The sequence below is a fragment of the Procambarus clarkii genome, chromosome 19 (assembly GCF_040958095.1).
Source record: "Procambarus clarkii isolate CNS0578487 chromosome 19, FALCON_Pclarkii_2.0, whole genome shotgun sequence".
Taxonomy (NCBI): domain Eukaryota; kingdom Metazoa; phylum Arthropoda; class Malacostraca; order Decapoda; family Cambaridae; genus Procambarus; species Procambarus clarkii.
The window spans coordinates 21197099-21218805 of NC_091168.1; the positions used below are offsets into that span (position 1 = coordinate 21197099).

At 37.3% G+C, this 21707-nt stretch overlaps 1 protein-coding gene across 1 annotated transcript; it reads left to right on the forward strand.

Moving 5' to 3' along the window:
* The first annotated feature begins 7443 nt into the window (after positions 1 to 7443).
* LOC138366218 (acyl-CoA-binding protein homolog) lies at positions 7444 to 9207 on the forward strand. The gene is made up of 3 exons (XM_069327094.1): positions 7444 to 7602; positions 7805 to 7919; positions 8700 to 9207. Exons 1-3 carry the CDS (start codon positions 7588 to 7590, stop codon positions 8837 to 8839), a joined length of 270 nt encoding a protein of 89 aa, XP_069183195.1. The 5' UTR covers positions 7444 to 7587; the 3' UTR covers positions 8840 to 9207.
* The last annotated feature ends 12500 nt before the right edge of the window (positions 9208 to 21707 follow it).

The window sequence follows — 21707 nt, forward strand, 5'->3', positions numbered from 1 at the left end:
ATGTTTTGATCCGTCCTGAACTCTGCAACATTACGCCGGTCATGTCACAATAAGGGTCCAGGATGGACCAACATGTTTCACTTTCACACGTGGGTTTAAGTTATTAATTACTGCAATTGATAATAGAGAAGCGTGATAATAGTATTCCTTGAAGCTACTGTATATAATATTCTTTATTATTGTTTAGAAACGGCAAGTGGTGCTCTTAACACCACTTGCTTACAACATTAGAAAGTAATGTATGTTTTTGTGTCGATGCTTTCATGATTGATTTAATACCATCTGACATTGCTAGTTTGGCATATGCATTTTGAAAGTGAAAGCTAATTATTAAATACTGTATATTGAAGTTAAATATATCTAAAAATGGCTTTTTTGGATTTAAACCTCTTGAGAGTATAGGGCTGATCCCACGTTGTAGTTTGAAATTTGTTGTGTGTGTGTTGGAGGGAATGGGGGGGATTTGTTCTTTCATATGGATATTTTGAATAGGGTGAAGTTGTTTTAATTACTGCACCTGTTACGATAAATATGTTTTTATTGTACAAATTGAACCTTCAAACTGTATGCAAGTTAAGAAAATGAGAATTTGCAACAGCAATACACAGTATTTGTAACACCATAAATTCTAAATATAGGTATGCTGAAGCATATAACGTCTGCTTGAGACATGTTCCTTTGCAGAAAGCCAGAAAGAGGACCAGCTTAGAAAGAGAACACAGACAGCACTACAGAAGAATACAAAATAACAGAAATGCTTAAGCAGACATGACTATACCTACAAAGAAAGAATCATTTAAAACAGGGAGATTAAAGAAATAGAGAATAGAGACTGAAGCATTCATATCAGAGTGAAGAAATGTAATTAGAACAGAAAGCCATATAAGAGATTTACCTTGAACTACCTTGTGGTAATTCCAGAGATCAATGTCCTTGTGTCCTGGTCTCTGACCAGCCTCCTGGTTGGTAGTCTCATCAATCAGGCTGAGGTATGTGGCTGTTTGTAACCTGATGTATGAATCACAGCCTGGTTGATTAGGTAGCCTATAGAGGGTTTATATAGTTTTCTTGAACACCGGGGGTGGCTGGCTCAGTTATGCCCCTTATGTGTAGAGGGAGTCTTGAAAATTCTTGTCCTTTAATGTTGATAAAGTTCTTTCTGTGTACCTATTGTACCTCTGCTTTTCAATGGGGCTGTTTTGTACATCTTGCTATGCCTTCTGGTCTCATTTGGTGTTATTTCTGTGTGCAGTTTTGGAACCAGTTCCTCATAATATTTTCCAGATTTAACATTATGTATCTCGCTCACCTGTGCTCTGGAGAATACAGGTTTAAACATTGTAATCAGTTTTAATAATTTAGATGTTTTATAGAGTGAATTCTAGCAGTAAAAAATCTTTATACACTCTCCAGGTCAGCAATTTCTCCAGCTTTGAATGAGGGTGTTATTGTGCAACAATATCCCACCCTAAAGAGCACTAATGTCTTGAAAAGTAACTTCATTGGTATGGCATCTCTTGTTGGAAAGGTTCTTGTTATCCAATCTGTAATTTTTCTTTCAATCATGACAGATACTTTATTGTGTTCTTTAAAGCTAAGTTCTTCTGACATGATTACTCATAGATCCTTTAAATTGCTTTTTCATTCTATGGTGTGATTTGACTGTTTTATATGTGGGTTCCATTTTTATATTTTCGTTCCATAGCACAGGAGCTGGAACTTATCTTTTATTAACCCTTGGACAGTGCAGCTATTAATTAATGTGTTGATTCATGAATATCTCAAGGATGAGGTTTTCAAATTTACCGGTCCAAAAAATCCTTCGTTCTTGCTTCATAAGCCTCCCAGTTTATGGATTTTAATTTGAAGTTACCGAGTACCAGCTGTCCTGATCTATCTTTATTCTCTCTTACTATAAAATCTCTCACGATTGTTATGAGGCCCCCTCGTTTGTTGTCCAGCACCTCCTTTGTTCATGTGTAGCATGCTAGTGGACTGTAGGCACTTGTGATTATCAGCTTATCACCCTCTTTACAAATCTCCAGTGCTATTATGTCAACTTCTCGTGGATTGAGAATCATCACTTCATCTACCTTTAGGTATTCTTTCACCAGCATAGCAATACCTCCACCTTTCCTAATTTTTCTGTTCTGCTTCCAAATTAAGCAGCCCCTCTCTCAGGAATACGGCCTAATTTCAAAATCACATTTTGTCTGCGTTAGTGCAGTAATATCTGGTGTCTTACTCTGTATTATATCGTTTAGCTACAGTATTTTTTTTATCTCGCTCCATTTATGTTAGTACAGGTATATACAATTTTCAGGAACATGTTCCCTCTCCCCTTGTTCTTTACTCCCTATTTCTCTACTGATTTTGTTGGTTTGGCTTTTTTCTACCATTATACAGTCTTGCTTTCTACTATCACATTGTAGAAAATAGAATTGATTTCTTCCTCCCTGCTTTCATTTAGACATTTTGCTTCATTGAGGTTCAATTTCAGCTTCTCTGTCTTCCTATGAAAGATCTCACTTTAATGACCATAATTTTCCCTTCCACATCACTGTAATTTCCTAACATTCATGAGTAATTCTCCCACCTGTTTAGCTGCATTTAGGGTGATCCCCAAGGACCAATCTTTCCTTTTTCATAACTGCAATTATCTTGTATGGTTTGGTCAACATTTTCAGCCACGTTATTGTGACTCATATGCACATTCCAGTTTTTCACATGAACGACATCGGCCATAACTTCATCCTTTGACGTTACACAATTCTGCATTTCACTTCTGTCCACCAGTCTAAATCTTTCTTCACGGCAGCAAACAGTTCGATGACCTCGCACACGAATCTCGACTCCATCTCAGATATGTTAACCTCCATCAACCAGCCCACTAGCTAGAGCACGGGTGGGCAACCCTTGACACCCGTTGTTCCGAAATAAGTAAATTAACTGTAAACTGTAAATGATGATAATAAGGTGTATACAGTAATTAATGTTAATATCAGTAATTAGCCTTCATGTAAAATAAGCAAGTTAACAAGTAAATTAACAGTGAACAAATGATAATATAACTGGTGAAGTTAATGGTGACCACAAACAGGATAACCGAGTTAACAGTAATTGGCGACAGCTGGTAACACGCCTAATTAATGTAAGCTTAATCCTGACAAGCACAACTAGGTGACTACAAAAAAAAAAGAGAGATAACATAATAATGCATCTGTGGCCTTGAGAAACAGGTTTGACTAACAATCTCATGTCTAGCTCTCAAGGAGACGATAATCATATCGACTGATGATAAGATGTGATCAAATATTTGAGAATAAAAATGTACACCAAGTTTAGCTGCTCTTGCGTCCTCAGTAAAGTATGCTCGACTATACTAATAATAATATTTTAGTTATACAAAATTACATGACTGCAGTGTTTTCAGAGTAAATATTTTTTTGACTAATCACGTACAGTGTTTCAGGTAAAGCCACCAGGTATAACTTCACTTCATCCTTAAGTATCAAATTTTTTTTATTTATTTTTGATTTTTGTATATATACAAAAGTGTTTACATTCTTGTACAGCCACTAGCACCTCAAGGTAGTATTAAGTGTTTTACACCCCCCCCCCCACACTTTTAGTTAACTTTGTCTATTTATGTTGTTTTGCAGGAAACTCTTTGCATAAGTGGCTTCATTAGTATGTGTAACGCCTGTCCCTACAATTTTGCATTACTCTTAAGTTCTTTGTACACACATTTTTTGAATAAGTAATTATCAAAAGAAGGCATCAAGCCAGGAAGGCAAATTTTTTTAATAAACATTGATGGAACTCTCCTCTATGCCAGGCAGTGTTGGTAGCGGCGGATGACCTTACATTTCACTTGTCTAATGTCAGCTGTTCTAAATATGTATGTAACAGTCTTGGGGCTGGCCTTGTCCAACCCACTCCCATTCCAGTCTCTCACAAAGACCACACCAGCTCAGGAAATTAGGGATGGCAGAAGAGCAGTCACCAACCCTCAAAGGCCAGAAAATACGAGTAAAGAGTTATGATATGTTCAAAACCCAGAACTATATGTACGGGCAGCACCAAACATGGTAATTGCCAGAATTAAGCTGGGATATCGATATCTATGGCAGGTGACTGCAGGTAATGAATCAACCAATAGTGAACATTTCAGTTGTAAACTATGTGAACAAGAGCTGGGGTATACACTCCAGCACTATATCTGTGATTGCCATGTTATCAAATATTTCAGACCAAGTTTATGAGGTACTCTGAGCTCTGTAACTACCTCATACACTCATGAATATTAGAGGATATTCTTGGTCTGTACCCAGAGTTTGCTAATGCAGGCTAATAGATCAGCCTCGCATTTCATATTCTCTCCTGATTCCATGTATGACTAACCATCCTGCGAGATGGGGATATTAGATGAACTTACAGCTAATTTTTGGTCTATGTAATTCTTCATATAGAATAGGGTGGCAGCACGTTACTGTGTATACCTATGCTTGTTAATGTAACAAGAAGATCCTACGTCGAGTGATTTATGGATACGATGGCCAAACCACTCATCAGAAAATGAAGAAACGACAACGTTTCTGTCCGTACTGGATCATTATAAATATCACATACGACTTGATAATGATCGACCGAAACGTCGTCGTTTCTTCATCTTCTGATGTGTGGTTTGGTTATCATATCTTCAGCCACGATATTGTGACTCATTGCGTGCATATGGATCCGATATTACCACTGCCGGCAACTCTTACTTTGAAGATGTCTTAATTAGATCTGTTGTTTGTTTGAGATGCACATTCCAGCTCTAAACCATCGGGGCTGTATTACCAGAATTTATCTGAGAACCACCATCTCTAATGGCATCCATGGAGAAAGGAAGCCGTCGCCATGTCAAAGCCCTCTTCAAGTTCAAGTATGTTTATTGAGATAAGCAAGAAATACATCTCAAAGGGATAGAGTAGCTTAGGCTATTTCTACCCCACCCCCCGGTTTATTCCTGATGATTTTTTCCAGGTGAATTTTAAACTGAAAAATATCTTGGTATTTACAGCTTCGGCGGGCAAGATTTGGGAGATGGTTAAACGCGGCTCTCACAGCCCATCCTTTTAAGGAATAAGGTTTCCCAACGTCAAGAAACTGTCGTACTTAAGTGCCTCTTATCCTAACCAACCACAGGACCCAAAACAAAAAACGGGACCGTACGTCAATTTCGGGAGCCGCTACCCTTTTCTAGCACGACGATTTTCGCCTTAGGTAGAGTATACGTCAAAAGGCGACGTTAATTATGAGGACGAGTTGCTGGTGTCAACAGTACCCGCGAAGCCCTCCTCACCTCCCCCGTCCACCTGTCACCACTAACAACGAGAACCTTTGCCTGTCAGATGAAACCTATAGTGACCCTGAATCCTTGTAAACGAACTTTTCCACACCAATTAACTGGCCTAAATGTGCACAAATATCTTGGAATCAAATCTGTAAATGAAGAAGCTAGAATGTTACAAAGTAATAACTGAACCCACTGATGTATATCTCGGGTAACTAAAATGTGGGTAAATTCTGGAGTGCGGCTCTTGTGGGAATCCTGCACTCCTGGAGACATACATCAGTGGGTTCAATTGTTACTTTGTGATGTACGTCAGACAATGTTTATGTTGACACAGTTTACATTTGGTCAGGCCTACATCAGCAGATAGTGAAAATTCCCAGAGATACTTGTAACCGAGTCTAAGCCGAGCAGTAGTAACATCTAGAAGTCTGCTGATTTTATTGATGATCCATAGATGTGTGGCCCTCAACCGTTCCTCTTAGAGCTGACTTAGTTCTGGAATAATGTGTCGCTCTGCGTTGTGCTGTCTCCATATCAGATATGTCCCTCTGAAGGCGAGGCCTCCGCGCCTAGAGAAAGTAGCACCAGGAGCTGGTGCACTTCAATAACCACTTTTTGTAAGTGTCGAGCGAAACAGCATGAGAATTTATTTGTTAATAAGGTTAAGTGAGCTTTAAAGTAAATAAGTAAGACTTAAATGAAGGATGGTGAAGCATGATGTAGTGGTGTGGCATGGTGTGGTGATGTGGTGGTGATTGGCATGGTGTGGTGATGTGGCATAGTGTGGTATGGTGTGGTGGTGGTATGGCATAGTGTGGTATGGTGTGGTGGTGGTATGGCATAGTGTGGTGGTGTGGTATGGTGTGGTGGTGAATGATGGTGTGGTGGTATGGCATAGTGTGGTGGTGTGGTATGGCATAGTGTGGTGGTGTGGTATGGTGTGGTGGTGAATGATGGTGTGGTGGTATGGCATAGTGTGGTGGTGTGGTATGGTGTGGTGGTGAATGATGGTGTGGTGGTATGGCATAGTGTGGTGGTGTGGTATGGTGTGGTGGTGAATGATGGTGTGGTGGTATGGCATAGTGTGGTGGTGTGCCATAGTGTGGTGGTGTAGCATAGTGTGGTGTGGTGGTATGGCATAGTGTGGTGGTGTGGTATGGTGTGGTGGTGTGCCATAGTGTGGTGGTGTAGCATAGTGTGGTGTGGCATGGTGTAGTGGTATGGCATAGCGTGGTGTGGTGGTGTGCCATAGTGTGGTGGTATGGCATAGTGTGGTGTGGTGGTGGTCTTGGTAACAGTTATTAGGAACAAACGATAGATAAGACAACTCAATCAGATACAGACAGGCAAACATACAGAAAGGCAACTTGCGTATTTGGTAGGATGGCAAGCTGGCAGGTAGATAGACAAGCAAGCATACAGATAGACAGGCAAGCAAGCAGGTAGACAGGCAAGCAAGCAGACAGATAGCCATACGGTCTCTGGGACCAAAGAGCCAAAGCTCAAGCCCAAATAGGTGAGCACGGTCAGATAAGCAGCCAGGCAGGTAAGCATGTTAATAGACAAACATACAGGGAAGCAAGCAGAGAGAGAGAGAGAGAGGTAGGCAGTGAGGCAAGCAGATATAGGTTGCCAGGCAGTCAGACGGGTAAGCAAGCATACAAGCAAGTAAAAGACAGAAAAAATATTAACAAAGGCCGTTTCCAGCTTTTCATAACAATAACCAGCACTGCCAGACGCTGCCATATAGAACGTGTTCAGACATTTGACAATTCGTCGTTGTAAATAACTTAATTCTTATGACCCTACAAAAAAACCTTGTGATTGTAGCATTAGGTATGAAGATATAAATATAAATCGCTAAATCATCATGTTTATATGTTTAAAAATAAAATAATACACGAGCATAAACCTTGGTATTCTATATAAGGCAGTTATGAGCCGGCATTTTGCCCTGCATGCCAGACACCTCTTAGATATTTAATTGTTACTGTTATTTATACAGAGTGTCTATGATGTTTAGCACTTTTTAGTGCACTGATGAGGGTTTTGGGTTAAGAGGAGTATTGAGGTGATGATATTGCAGGTGGATGAGTTGTATTAGAGGCGTTGTTAACAAGTTGATGAGGCTTGAGAGGAGGGCTGGTGAGGGGGAGCCAGCAGACGGCAGCTGACAGTGACGGTGGACGGTGCTGCGCTCCTCCTCCTCCTCCTCTACTGTGACTACCTCTACAGCAGCCATCATGACTCTCGAGGAGGTACTGTGCCCCGGCTCTTGTTGAGGTGTGGCTGACACCAGCAGAGGGGGTGTCAGGCGACACAGGTGGTGTCAGCGGCTGACACACGGGGCCGGTCATGACGACAAAGGAATGTGTCAATACACAAGCTTCTTATACCAATATTCCCAGACACTTAATTTTTAAGTACAGTATATGAAAGTTGTGGGCATATATTTTGCAGAATTTCAAGGAAGCTGCTGATAAGGTGAAGAAGCTCAAGACTCAACCGAATGATGACGAACTGAAAGAGTTGTACGGCTTTTACAAGCAGTCAACAGTAGGTGATATTGACACAGGTATGCTTTATATTAATAATTATTTTTTGTGACTTTTATCAATGTAAATTAGAAGTAGAATTTTTCTATGTGGAAAAGGATGATAAGTTCATCAATTAGATAGGTATAAATACATCAATGTGGGGCCTGTAACAAAGTAGGTTTCCCCACTGAAAGATCCCGGGTTAAGTTCCTGTGGCAGGACAGACATTTGGGCACACCTCAATTCACCTAGCAGTAAGTACTTAAGTATTTGGGAGTTAAGCAACTGTTTTGGGTTGCTTCGTGGAAGAGGTCAGTAGTTGACCTAGGGAGGGGGGGGGATCTGGCTTTGTCCCCCACAAAGGGAAACCACGACTACTTCCCACTCCACGGGGCAAAGTTTAAGAAGCTTGAGGACACCCATTCTTTTCTTCCTGTAATATTATTAAAATGTATTCTGATATGGTAAAACAAATATTGTATGGCATTTTTTGACCTTCGACAAGCCGCTGATTATTGCCGCTTAATCTCTTCTGTCCACCTCGAGGCCACTAGGGTTAGTGGCCCTCGGGTAAATAAGATAAATATCAACAATTATACAGTTCATTTCCAATTAATAGTTCTTACCAGCTTAATTAGCATGTAATGATGATCTAAACGTGTAAGCCACATGCAGTAATAATCTAACCGATCTGGAAGGCACTAGGAATTCCTTGCCAAAAGGAGAAAACTAAAACCTGTCTTGAGTAAACTTTGGAGAAAGGCAAGGGCCAGTACTACATAAGGTTATGCCTTAATACCTAAAATCTTTTTTTGCAGAGAGACCTGGCATGCTTGACTTCAAAGGCAAGGCTAAGTGGGATGCTTGGAACTCCAAAAAAGGCATGAGTAAGGAGGCTGCAATGGAAGCATATATTGCCAAGGCTGATGAACTCATTAGCAAATATGGTTTAGAGTAATTTTCTCATTTGGCTGTGATCAAGTTTATATTCTATTTTTTTTTTTTTTTTGTATTTAGAAGTAAATATTGTGAAAAGCATATAATTGAATGCTTTTGAGTATAATTCTGTTTTGTTATGCTAAGTTAACTGAGCTGAATTCAGCATTTTCATGATAAAGTATTAAATAAAACATTCAAATTATTATTTAGTTTGATAAAGATACCAAGAAATATGAGTACTGTATAGTACAAAAAAATTTAAATGCCAACCATTTTCAGAATTTTTTAATTTAGTGGTTAAACACAATTGTTCCAGGCCTGAAATACAGCTATAATCAAAATTCTGTAATTTGAAAAAAAAAATAAAAAAAAAATTTACACTGATTATATAGTTGTTTCAGCTTCCTTGTCACAGGATGGAGGGTTTTGCCTCTTCCTATATTGATTCCATTTTTGTGTCTTTTGGTCTCTGGGCCTCTCAATTTCTGCTGAACAAGTCCTGTTTCCTTGTTCTGCATTTCTGGTTTGGTATAAATTTGTTTGTCTTTCTCATAAATTTCACAAAACTTCACATGCATCTCATTTACTTCCTTGCCTAACAGCAGGTCTTTCCAATCAAATTCATTAAAAAAACTTTCAAAGTTCCCAATAGTGTCCTCTCTTGAACTTGGATTTTGTGTAACCGTGGGGATGTAAATGTGCTGACAAGCTTAGTACAGTGGTGAGCTGTACTCGCTTAGTTGTGCTTGCTGGGGGTTGAGCTCTGGCTCTCAACTGCCAAATCAACTGGTGTACAGATTCCTGTGCTTACTGGGCTGTCAAATCTACATTTCAAACTGTGGAGTCTGCCTCCCACATCACTGCCTAATGCATTTCATCTGTTAACTACTGACACTGAAAGTTCTTTCTAAAGTCCCTGTGGCTCATTTGGGTACGTGGTTTCCACCAGTGTCCCCTTATTCGCATACCACCTGTGTTAAATTATCTATCTAGTCAATTCCTGAGAATTTTGTAGGTAGTGATCATGTTTCCACCCTAACTTCTGTTTTCCAGTGTCATGAGTTACAGTAATCTTTCCTCTCAGCTCGGGGACTAGGCTGGTGGCATACCTCTGAATCTTTTCTAACTTCGTTTTGTATTTAACTAGATGTGGACTCCATGCTGGAGCTGCATATTCCTGTATTTGTCTGACATGGGGCATGCAAGGTTCTGAATGATTCCTTACATAAGTTTCTGAAGGCAGTTTTTATGTTCGCCAGCCTTTCATATGCCACTGATGTTATCCTTTTGATGTGGGCTTCAGGGGACAGGTCTGGTGTGATATCAATCCCCAGATCTTTCTCTTGTCCTGACTCCCGAAGGATTTCCTCTCCCAGCTGGTACCTTGTGGTTTTGGCCTCCTGCTCCCTATGCCTATCATCACTTTGCACTTGCTCGAATTAAACTCTAGTAGCCATTTGTCGTACCATTCCTTCGGTGTCCAAGTCATCCTATCGCCTCTTGCTGTCTTCCTCTATCTTCTCATAATTCCTGCATCATCAGCAAACAAAGAGAAATGAGTCTACCTTTGGAAGATCATTCACGTTTATCAGAAACAGCATTGGTCCAAGTACAGAACCCTGTGGGACTCTGCTGGTGACATCACACAGTCTAAGGTCTTGCCCCTGACAGTAATTCTATGCTTTAGGTACTCCCTTATCCATTAGAGAACCCTGCCACATACTCCAGCTGTGATGATCTTGGTATGCAGGGCCGGGCTTAGGAGCTACGGGTCCCAATTAAGACATTTTTGGCAGGGCCTCCCCCCCCCCTTTCCATCTGTTGTCATCTTGATGGGGCTTGCTCGGTACCTGCCAGGTTGTGATGTTCCATGGGACAATCATGTGTCCTTTTTAGAGCTTTATGCTCCTGCTCCTATCTTCACAAATTATGTTGGAAGCCTTTTCCTTACGTTTCATTCCCCCCCCCCCCCCCCTTATTGTCATTTCCCAATGACTTTTTGGCCATTCTTGATTATTCTTTAAGGCATCTTCTGTTTTGATTCCTGGGTGTTTGGGGAGGTACACTCTATCATCTGTAAAACTGTGGTACTGATGTGTTTCGAGCGATGGGATGCTTTTATTGTCAATCTTTGCCTTCGTTGCTGAACCCGATCTCAATGGACTGATGGTTCTTAAGGTGGCGATTGCAGGGCGTATACCCACAATGCACCCCTGGGTGGGTGGGGGGGAGAGCCCATCTTGGCGGGTGCCCTCTCCTTTAATTGTGGCCGATGATTGACCCTCTTGTTAAATTGATGGAAATTATTACACTGGTGAAGTGCACATCTTAAGTACTAATATTAGGGGAGTGGGTAGCACAAGGTAGTTATATCCGTCAGTGACATAGATGAGAATATTACAAACCACATCATTTCAAATTTGCAAATGACAAAAGATTTATGGTAAAGTGGGAAGTAAAAATGAAGAGATCTACATGAACTCCATAAATGGTCAGAAGGCTTGCAAATGCTTTTTAATACTGTATCGATAAATGAAAGTGCATGTGGGGCATAATCCACTTCATACCTACCAAATTAGCAGCATTACCTTGCAGCAGATTGAAGAAGAAATTGACCTTGGAGTCAGAATCTATCATTCATCGAAGATTGCACAAAAAGTGGGAGCGGTAGTAAAAAAAAAAAAAAAAAACTAACCAAACCCTAGGAATAATCAAACGTCCCTTTACTTCTAAGGAAAAGAAGGTAGTTATTCAATTGTATAAATCTTCTCTGGTTATAATCCAGGTATAAATCACCTGGATTATTGCATCCAGGCATGGAGACCATCTTCAGAAAGACATGGCTTCATTGGAGACAGTTCAACACGGGCAACAAAAATAATTTCAGAACCAAAGTCAACTCATACCAGGACAGGTTGAGTCACAGGGCAAATAACACTGCAAACCAGACATGATAGAACTGATTTCATCAAAACATTCAAAATACTGAAAATTTGGAGGATGTTGATCCGGACAACTTCTTAAGAGGTCAGATGTACTGTAACAAGGACATGGAGCAAGTGTCAAGCTCAACAAGCCACAGTATAGGACATGAGATGCTTTTTCACCCATAAGGTTATAAACCCATGGAACCACTGAAGCCATAAATGCCAAAACTCTGAACTATAAAATCTAGCTTGAAAAAATCATTAGGACAAATGGAGGGGGACTTTTGACTAACCGCTGACTTTCTGTCCTCATCAAGGCCACTAGTGTGTTGGTGGCCCTTAGATAAAGATACATGGGTTTTGCTAAAGCTTTTGATAAGGTACCGACTAGCAAGGAAATTACAGGCACATGGAATAAATGGAAGAATACTAGAATCGATAAAACAATGATTAAAACAGTCGTGCTAAATGGGAACTAATCTGACTGGAGAAATATGGTGTGCGGTACCACAAGGGTCCATTTTGGGGCCAACCCTTTTTGTCATTACATCAATGCCATAGATGAGAATATTACAAACCACATCATCAAATTTGCAGATGACATTAAGAACTGGTAGAGTGGAAAATTAAGATTATATTGAAGCCTTACTAAGAGATCTACATAAACTCCGCAAATGGTCAGAAGACAAGCAAATGATTTTTAATATTGAAAAATACCTTGCATGTGGGGCATAGCAACCCACATCACAACTACCAAATTACCAGCAGTACCTTGCTGCAGATTGATGAAGAGAAGGACCTTAAGTCAGAATCCATCAGTCAGTAGGGGCCTGACAGCTGAGTGGACAGCTCTTGGGATTTGTAATCCTAAGGTTCCGGGTTTGATACCCCAGTGGAGGCGGAAACAAATGGGCAGAGTTTTTTCCACTGATGCCCCTGTTCACCTAGCAGTAAATAGATACCTGGGAGTTAGACAGCTGCTACGGGCTGCTTCCTGGGGGTCACAAAAAGGAGGCCTGGTCGAGGACCGGAAATCATCTCAAGATAACCACTAAGTGTTTCACAACACATGAAAATGGCAGTAAAGAAAAATCCTAGGAATAGTCTGATGTAACTTTGATTTCAGGGAAAAGATGGTAGTTATTCAACTGTATAAATATCTTTTGTGTCCCACTTGGATTATTGTATCCAAGCATGAAGATCTACTTTTCAAAAAGATGCATCTGCTTTGCAGAAAGTCCTACATTGGGCAACAAAAATCATTCCAGAACTAAGTCGACTCTCATACCAGGAACAGTTGAGGGCCACAGGGCTAACAACACTGCAAACCAGACATGACAGGGCAGATCTCATTGAAACTTTTAAAAATATTGAACAACTTTGAGGATATTGATTAAGACCACTTCTTCAAAAGGCGAGATGGAACATGAGCTTGAATCCATTGCTCCTTGTTCAAGCCACAGTGTAGGACTAAACAGGAGATACTTTTTCACCCACAGGGTTGGTGAAAAAAAACCTACGGAACTCATACCCGCAGAAGCTGCAAATGCCAAAACACTTTTGAATTTTAAAATCCAGCCTTAAAAAATCAGGAGAAATGGGGGACTTTTGATAAATGCTGGCTTTCTGTTCTTGTCAAGACCACTAGTGTGTTAGTGGCCCTCAGGTAAATTCAGTTAAACTCTGCTAAGATTCCTGTACACAAAGATATCTGAAATATTAATTGAAGTGGAATGCTCAGCTCAGGTGTACATTCTTTCAGAACCTAAGGTGAAACTCCATCTGGTCCAACTGTTTTATTTCTTCCTAACTCCTTGAGAAATTTTCCACTTCGTCTTTACACACTTGTATTCTATAGTGTTCCCTGGCACTGTCTGGTTTTCTGAAAACTTCATTTTGTACAAATACTCTGGAACTGCTCATTTAGTGTTTTACACATTTCCTTTTTGTTCTCTGAATCTGTTCCCCATCTGAGTTTTGTCCTTTAGCTGCATTTTGCATTTAATGAATTTACAGAATAGACCTGGTTTGGTTTGGTTTTACATTTGTCCACTATCCCATTCTCAAACTGTCTTTCTGCCTCTTCTCACTGCTATGTAGTTGTTTCAGGCTTCTTTGTATTGCTGTTATGTTTGAGGGTTTGACCTCTTGCTATACTGATTCCATTTTTTGTCTAGTTTCTGGCACTCTTGCAATTTATTGAACCTGTCCTGTTTTCTAGTTCTGCATCTGTTTTGATAAACATTTTTTGACGTTTTTTGAGCCTTCATATATTTCACAGAACTTGGCATACAAAGCATTTACTTTCTTGCCTAACAAAAAGTCTTTCCAGCCAAATTCATTAAATTAAAGAATTTTCCAAGTCCCCCATAGTGTCCTCTCCTGAAAGTTTTTCAACTGCTTCATTTTCCTCATTCACCTCTAGATTATAGAATATTTATTTATATACAAGAAGGTACTATGGATTGAGAGTACATAACATTGGTATTTGAGTGTTGCATTTTTGCAAAGCCACTAACATGCATAGGGTTTGGGCAGGCCCTTAAGCTAACTGAAAAATGTAATATAAGGTACATTGTAGCAGAATTTGAGTTATACATAATAACTACAATATAAAATTATAGTATAGATTACACTGAAGTTGTATGTCTTCAATACTGAAGATTTTGAGATAAAACAAGATGTAATTTCCTTCAATATTATTAAGTGGTATAGATCCTGTCATTAAAGTTATTAACCTTTATTAATAATATTTACATCACCTAATGGACTAATCTCTTCTCACCTTTATCACAGGGGATGCATGCTGATTACAGATTTTAGGGCTACTTATTAATAAATAATGTTAATATTGAGTGTTCCTGTACTGTATATACCAGTTGTATGATACAGTACAAACTTCCAAAATGTAGAGAGAATACAGAACTCCAGTCATTTATATTTTATATTTCTCATATTAAATGTCACAAGAAATATAACTACAGTTACTATGCAAAGTACACATACTGTGATCCACAAAACATGTTACAGTCAATGTACAGTACTCTCATTTTGCTTTGTATTAAGATGCAAACAAGTTAAATAGGGCTGATGTAAAACCTTAATTCTTCCCATTTTATTGGTCTAGACTGAGTGTGATGGAAAAATAAATGAATTACACACAAGCTTGGATTCTTGACTGCAGCCATACATCACATAAACATGCAGAGAACTATACAAGCACATTAGTAATAATTACTGCCACAAACTTTGAATATGAGAAACTATGGATCTGTGAGATATCATTCAACATGAGTCTGTAATTGTTACATATTAAAATTTAGTCCATTAACTTCTTCCTAAGTATGGTCTCTTGTGCTTTTAATGTTCCCTCCTCATTAAACCAAGTGAGGTATGTTACAGATTTAATTCTGAAAATACTAGTAAAGAAATGGAGCATTCGTAACAGATTCCTCATGTATCTCCCAGATAGGACTGAATATTTGCTCAGTTAGCAAGAAGAGTAAAGGGCGGTAATGATGATTACGTCTTCAAACATGTGTAAATTAGAAGTAAGAACACCAAGAACTGACATGTGCTGCCAATCTGTATGGACATGCAGGTTGTCACTAATCACCAAACCAAGGAGAACGAGACTCCTGTTTATCAATCTAAACACAAATTTGTAATTCTATATTTCTATATATAGTGACATGATTGTTTTCCTTTGTGTTCACATAAATAGCATAGAAAAATAAATTTAAACTCAAAATTATTTAGACAAAGTACTGTACTGTACGTGCATATACAGTATTGAACGTCTTGTCCACATATCTCATAGGAAAAATAACGCATTTCTTTATTAAATGTTAATCACTATGATTCGACAAACTAAATAATAATCTATGTATACTTTAGTCTTTCAGAAGTTTAAATGCATTAGGAAGTTTACATATTATTTTGTAAAGAAGAAAGGTTGTAAATCCAATTACAGGATTATACTTTGAAAACTAGTTGGCAAAGTAATTGAAACAGTAAATTCAAAGGTCCCAAGAAGTGATAATATTAATTATAAATAAATAAATAAATTATATATATATATATATATATATATATATATATATATTATATATATATAATATATAATATATATATATATATATATATAATATATATAATTTATTTATTTATTTATTATTAAGGTTGAGGTTATATGAGAAACTACAAACCATGCAAATACAGTACTGTACAATGATATCACTTCATGAACAGGTGGAAGTCTGACTAGGTAAAAATGTTGCCATACCACTCCAATATTACTAAATATTTAAGTTTGGAAAAGATGAACTAGTACCAGCAACTATTCAAAGTAACAACTTTACAACCCCATACCTACTGTTCCCATCACAAATTTCTTGCTAACATTCAGTTCTCAATATTTTTGTTAACTTTTAAATTCTGCTTCATGTTAAACCCACTCAGAGGTTCGAAGGGTTTAGGATGACCACCTGCCACTTATAACATTTATCTTCATACACTAAACATCAATAACTAAGTCTTACATAATCACACTAAAAGAAACAAAGTATAACCAAACTACAGTAAGTTAAAACCTATTTAATGCCAAGTACAATACCCTAGAGTGCTCAGGCAGAGAATACAACACTACTTCACTCTTTACCTGTAATTTATATACAGTACAATATTCATACTAATTTCCTTAACTGGAAGTAATCCTCAGGAACCATGGGAGAAGCTTTGACACTTTGCTAGCTTCCTTTACCCATTGAAGCCACTAGAGATGGTGACCCTTGGATAAATTCATTTATATATAGTTTTTAATCTATAATTTTAATTTCCAGTGTATGGTGAATAAATAATGTTTAACACATAAAGTAACAAATATTTTTAGTAAGCTCATCCTTCTGCAGCATAATCAGCAAATCAAAACTTGTACATAATGAACACAATTGGAACATGGTAAAAATCCCAAAATAGGTCAATGCTCTTGTTTAAATCTTGATTTTCAGTTTATTTCAGACTCCTAATTTGTGTCGCACATATTTTGCATTGTGTGTATTGAAGTGAGATTTTTCTAATATTCTGCAATAAATGCAAGTTTGAATTAGTCATTAAATTTGTTTAATAAATCAAAAGGCTAAAATAATATTTGATGTATCAAAATCACTGTAGAAACCTTCCCATAGACAAAATACACTGTTTATACCAATAATAAAACACTAGTTTTCATTGTAGCATAAAAGCAAGGAAACACTACTTAACTATACTGGAATGAAATATTTTACCTGAAACTACACAAGTATCAGATCATGAGAGAAAGACTGAGGCACTAATATACATTCAGAATGAGTATATTTGTCAAGAAAACTAATTATCACTTAAATGATCATTCCATGAGGCACAGTATAGTTGAGCAGATTGAACACTGCTACTGAAATTCTCGCTATAACTGCTTTACCCATATACTTGTCTCAAGTATCATGTTTTAAAAATTTATCAAATATACAGTACTTGATGTCCATTCTTAGGTAATACTATTGTTAAAAAAATGGATTAAAAATAGATGAGGGGCCTCAAATTTGCACTGACTCTTCCATTGTAAAACATTTTAAATTTAATTCCCCTACAAAAACTTTAAGCAATATGAACATTTGACTACTAATTATCAACCAATGCAGCCTGGCCATGTGGTTTTTGTGAAAAAGAATAGGAAAGGCACTTCTTGAAACTAATTTCTGGGTGTCATTATAGGTGATATGTCCAACATACTATTGAGAGCACTTATTAATCTTTGCCAACCTTGCTATGGTCATGCACAAAGATTTCCTCCTTACCTCTTGGTAACTGATTTAATTTGACATGGTTAACTAATTTAATTGTTAACTTAATCCTTCACAATGTATGCTCTGCTTCCTGCTTATTGTAACTGGCTTAGAGCAAGGACTTTGGTAATCCCAAAGACTCTTGCTTACCCCATTATGACACCCATGTGCATCCTAGAGCTCCCTAAACCCTATCTGGAAGTCAAACTTTTGCTTTAAATTATTCTCCACTAATTTCCAACTACAGTATCTCTTGTGGAAAGTCATGATTCCTGGTTTCCCTTACTTGACTAACCACAAATGCTTTGTGCACATTATGCTTGAATTAATTACTTGGATCATTTTCACATTATAGAATGTAGAATTTGAAAAAAAATAACATTCAAAAACAAAAATTTGTTTTTTACTAAACTGTATTTGATTTTTCATGGTACACTATATATGGAAAGTGCAAGTATTTTTCTTGATAGAAATGTAATACAGTATACTGTAGATCACCATCTCCCACCCCACCACAAAAAAAAACTTTAGTAATTATTCTTTATGGAAATAATGATATCCTATGTCTTGGGGAACACTTATGACCTAGTGCTGAACTACTCGGACAGTATTTTCAAATAGAAATTAAATTTTATTATAATACTATAAATCCTTACTAGAAATATAATCTTTTTAATTTCTTTATGCCAATTTTTAAATATTAAAGATGGTTCTTGCTATGTTTGCTTGTAACTACAGTACTGTATTTATCAAACAGTACATTTTATAAATTTATTTAAAGTATCCATTTTATTTGACTTAACACAGCATTGCACAAAATACCACTTAACAAAATACACTTCACAGCAAACACACATATTGGCCTCTATGATTACAACATTTGATGACTTTTAAGTGAGACAAGTGAGGTATAATTAGAACTCAATAGCAGTGTTTGATGCTAACAAGATTATGAAAGCCATATAATTCTGATACTTGTATCTAATTAGAAATGCATTCCTAAAACACTCAAAATTCACATTATAAATGAAGAACTTAAATGGGAAAAAGTGTACGAGAAACAGATAGCATTGTGAACATCTGCCCTCGACATGCCAAATTTTCTCATCTAGTACCAACGCTACACATAATTATCAGGCTCTGTTTACTATTCATAATTATACATTATTTATTTCCCCATCTTTATGTACATGCATGTTTAACACAGCTAAATACCATTTTAAAGACTTTGGTGAAATGTACCATGTGTAATTTGACATAATGAGTAGAAATATACAAACGTTATACAGTACAGTACTGGTTATTAGAGCTACAGAGACAAATATTACAAGACAAGCTCTTCTTGTGAAGTGAGGCACAAACTTAATTGCAGTGCAACATGCTACATTAGAAAATAATTTTTCTAATGAAATAATGCCAGAGTTCAATTGAACACTGCTACCAGAGTGCATTTTAAGTAAAAAGTGAATACTGTACTATATACTATTTAGTAGCTAACAATAATAATAAAACAATTCATATTACTTGATAAGTAATCACATTATACTGTATATGCAAAAATAAAGAGACAAAATTTCTTCCTATATACAAAGTTGAACCTGAACAATATTTTCCAAAGTTTCTTTGGTTTCAGCGGTACCACACGGAAGATTGTCAGCCACAATCTCACACACATGCTTACAAATATTGTGTGTCCACGTGCATACAATATGTACCAGTGTGTGTAACATACAGTGCATACCAATGTGTAACATACAGTATGTACCAGTGTGTAATTGCCCAGTGTGGCTACAGGATGGGAGCTATGCTCATGGTGTCCCCACAAACTGTCAGACATTTTGAAGCTTAACATGATTTTGACAAATACAAACCTCTCATTTATTACATATGTTTACTACTCTACCTGCAAAAGATAATTTACGTACCTCTTTCGTCATGTTGCAGAATTGCAAAATGTTCCCTCTTATAAATTTTGTAAATGTATCAAAATTTTGTACATGATCTACATCACCTTTTAACCTCATTTACTATTATTGGCAAACTGCTTTTAATGACTCTAGTCTCATCACATAACTCTTACTTTTTTAGACCTAAAAGTCAACTAGCTGCAGAGCTGTACTTAAATCTTTTATTTATATGTTTTTGAATATTGGTTCCATACAACTATTTCATATTCTAGCATTTCACATACACACATTCGTCGTGAATTACCAATAACATTTTTCAATGTATTTAAAGGCATTTCTGAAATTGGCCAAGTAGTATAAGGTCCTCTTATCATGTCCTTGATGTGGCCCTTTGTTGGCAGTGGATACTTGGATAGTGTTTCAGAGTAACTCTTGGTAATTTTAGAGACACCAGAGGTTGCTTGAAGGAAGTGTCGAGGGCTTTGGAATGTTCTTGTGTGTCATTACAAGCAGTGTCTCTGTGGTGGCTTGAGGCATGCTATCAGTGTGTAACATGGTATCAGTGTGTTCGTGCTTCTTGTCCCTGGACTAAGGGATAAGGCAATTTATAAGGTTACTTGTCTCCATAGGGTTCAAAGTTATTCAGGACCAAGGTGGGTCCAGTGCTAAAACTCAGGGAAGCTACCAAGATGCCGGTCAGAAAGGGGTACTTCTTTCCTCATCGCATTCTATTTTAAAAACCTTTTCCAAAATTTACAAATATCTCATAATGCATGTGCAGTAAAGCAGTAATGTATTTACCAATGCTGATTATTTTGGGGTTGTAGGGATTAGTGTAAGGATGATGGATCATTGACTCAAACTTCATGCTACACTAAAGTATCTTTATCACTTATATAAGTGTTTATATATAATATCGCTTTCTCAGTTAATGTCATCACTCACATTGCTTCTTCACAACACTACTAAATGCAGCTGATCTACAGTTTGGCATCATAATTGCTCAAGGGGATTTTATTTTTAATGGAATATTACAAGCATAAGTATTCTCACAAGCTGGAACGAAGCTAGCCTGGTTGTGAGTCTCGGAGGCAGCTGCTGCGTGCCTATAAAGCTTCCAAAATGCAATGAACATTTTATACAAAATATTTTCCTCATTTAGTCAAATAATTTATCTATTTTAGTCTACCTTATAAAATAAATAAGAGTCACATTTGGCAAAGATTTAATGTATTTTGAGATTTTGCTTCAGAAAATGTGTTAAAATATAGACTAAAGTGTTCACACAATTTAAAGTTTAAATTTGATGTGGTTATCCATTATCATATAAACACAAATGCTGGAAGCTCGCTAAAATGGTTCACAGTCCAACACAAGATATGATGAAATGAAATGATTATTTTCCAGCCATAAAGATGGCTTGTAATGAAAAATATCGTAAGAGATATAGTATTGTGATTCGACACATTAACTGAACTAGAATGTAGATTCAAAATATTTAAACACTTTACTTGCACCCGAGTACATGTAAAAATGGATTGCACTGACGAGAGAGTACGTTAAGACATGCTGAGATCAATATGTGTGGACAGCGTTTACACCAATACCGCTCCCTCCTTACTTGTGTGCCCATCTTAACTTGATGGATCTGTGCCCATCTATTACTTGTAGGATGTGTGCCCATCTCTTACTTGAAGTAAGAGTGCCCATCTCTACTTGAAAGATGTGTACGCATCTCTTACTTGAAAGATGTGTGCCCATCTCTTACTCGAAAGATGTGTGCCCATCTCTTACTTGAAAGATGTGTTGTGTACATACAAACAAGAAATACTTGGATTACTTATCAACACTTTCTTACCTACACACTAGGTATAAATTTAATCGTACTGTATTTTACACTACTCGAATTACAATTTTTTTTTTTTTTTGGAAGTACAAGTACTAAATCTTAAACATTTGTGACCATAATGAATCCATAGTATAACTCACTGTATAACTTTCAAGATACATTATACTGTATTTACATGTCCAAACATTGTTATTTAAATTACAAAACATTTGTTGAATGTCACCTAAGCTTATATCCAGCCTAGATATGGCAAATAAGAAACATTACATCTTGCCTGCTTATCTTAACAGTGTACAGGTTCTGTAACACGTATTGAACCAATACCTTAAAAGATTTCCAAGACCTACAATAGTAGTAGTAGTAGTAGCTGGGCTAATGAACA

What these genes read in the sequence shown, in the direction of transcription:
- LOC138366218 (XM_069327094.1), top strand. An exon ending in AGTAGGTGATATTGACACAG is followed by an intron (nt 7,920 to 8,699) that starts GTATGCTTTATA and finishes CTTTTTTTGCAG; the next exon opens with AGAGACCTGGCATGCTTGAC.